The sequence below is a fragment of the Rattus norvegicus genome, chromosome 15 (genome assembly GCF_036323735.1).
Source record: "Rattus norvegicus strain BN/NHsdMcwi chromosome 15, GRCr8, whole genome shotgun sequence".
Lineage (NCBI taxonomy): Eukaryota > Metazoa > Chordata > Mammalia > Rodentia > Muridae > Rattus > Rattus norvegicus.
The window spans coordinates 47,309,237-47,310,595 of record NC_086033.1 but is presented as its reverse complement, the minus strand read 5'-3'; the positions used below and the strand labels follow the sequence as shown (position 1 = coordinate 47,310,595).

Sequence of the window (1,359 nt, the reverse complement as noted above, 5' to 3'; positions counted from 1 at the left end):
ACCTCATCTGGTGGCTTCTGGCCACAGCAAGTGTTGGGTGGTGATGGGACAACAAGGGATTTTAGAAGGGAAAAGCAGCACCCCTTGATAAAGGTGGGGAGACGGGAAGCCCTGAATTCCTCACCCGCGGCCAATTTCACTGGGAGGGGCAGTTACAATCTAAGCTTTGGCTAAGGGTGGGAGTGGAGGAGTGGGGACCATGGCTTGAATGGGGCAATAACTTAAGACTTAAGAAAGCAGGGGTGCAGCCAAAGAACCCCAAGTCCAGCGGTGGTCAGTCCCACGGCTGATACCTGAAGCCTCCCCATCTATTCTAAGGGCCACCATACAGCTGTGGTGGAGGGTGGGGCAGGCAAAGGCAGACCCAGGCCGAGTGCCAGCAGCAGGTGTGAGACGTGTCTGTTTACAGTTGCATTAGCTGTGCCCACCACTCCCAAATGAAACTGATTTCAACACACCTTCTTGTTTCTGGAAGTTCAACTAGGCAGACAGCAGTTACACTTGACAGATGATGTTACACAGCACAACTTAGGTATTTCAAATGGACAAGAAGTTAGTATCAGAGCAATGTCTCAGGATGAAGTCTGAGTGGGGCTTCCTCTCCAGTACCTTGAGGTCTACAGATGGATCTAGAAAATTCACTACTGTGGAAAATGAAGACTTGTGTTGGATGGGGAAGGGAGGCCGGGGCCTTGGTGACTAATTGCTGTAACACTGTCCTTCTGGTGGCTGTGGCAGCTTCATGTTCTCTTTTGACATCATCAAGCGCCTCAGTTCCTGCAGGATGACTTTGTTGCTGTGGGAATTCTGCCACTTTGCCAGCATTGCCATGGCTCGTGGATACACCACTCCATTGGAACTGTTCACACTGCTCATATTGACTCTTGTTACAAATCTCACAGACTTCTGGATACTTCTGGATGCTTCTGTATACTTTGGCCCACACTCTATCTTAAGGCTGTATATTCAGTTTTCATAAATTGTTCGTGGAGGACCAATTATCATGCCTGTCCATCTTATGAGTGTCATGTCCTCAATGTCCTCCAGACCCCAGCTAACTGTGCCATTGCCTACTCCTTTTTGGCCTTCTTCCAGCTCTTCCAACAGACTGAAATTTTGAGGGACTTTTACTCCTGAGCCTGTGGTGGCTGCCATCTTGCGTCGCTGTCACTCAAAGCTGATGTTCTCATTCTTAATAGCTGAGTAGTATTCCATTTTGTAAATGAATCACATTTTTTGTATCCATTCTTCTGCTGTGAAATATCTGAGTTGTTTCAAGCTTCTTGCAATCACAAAGAAGGCCACTATGAACATAGTGAAACATGTTGCCCTGTGGCATGATGGAGCATCTTTTGGATA

General features: G+C 47.6%; 1 protein-coding gene across 1 annotated transcript; it reads right to left on the bottom strand.

Moving 5' to 3' along the window:
* Positions 1 to 576: 576 nt before the first annotated feature.
* Positions 577 to 1,155, bottom strand: Ube2v1l2 (ubiquitin conjugating enzyme E2 V1 like 2). The gene is made up of 2 exons (XM_039094077.2): positions 986 to 1,155; positions 577 to 847 (listed from the first exon to the last, which is right to left on the bottom strand). The coding sequence occupies exons 1-2, from the start codon at positions 1,153 to 1,155 to the stop codon at positions 700 to 702; spliced, it is 318 nt and encodes a 105-aa protein (XP_038950005.1). The 3' UTR covers positions 577 to 699.
* Positions 1,156 to 1,359: the final 204 nt, after the last annotated feature.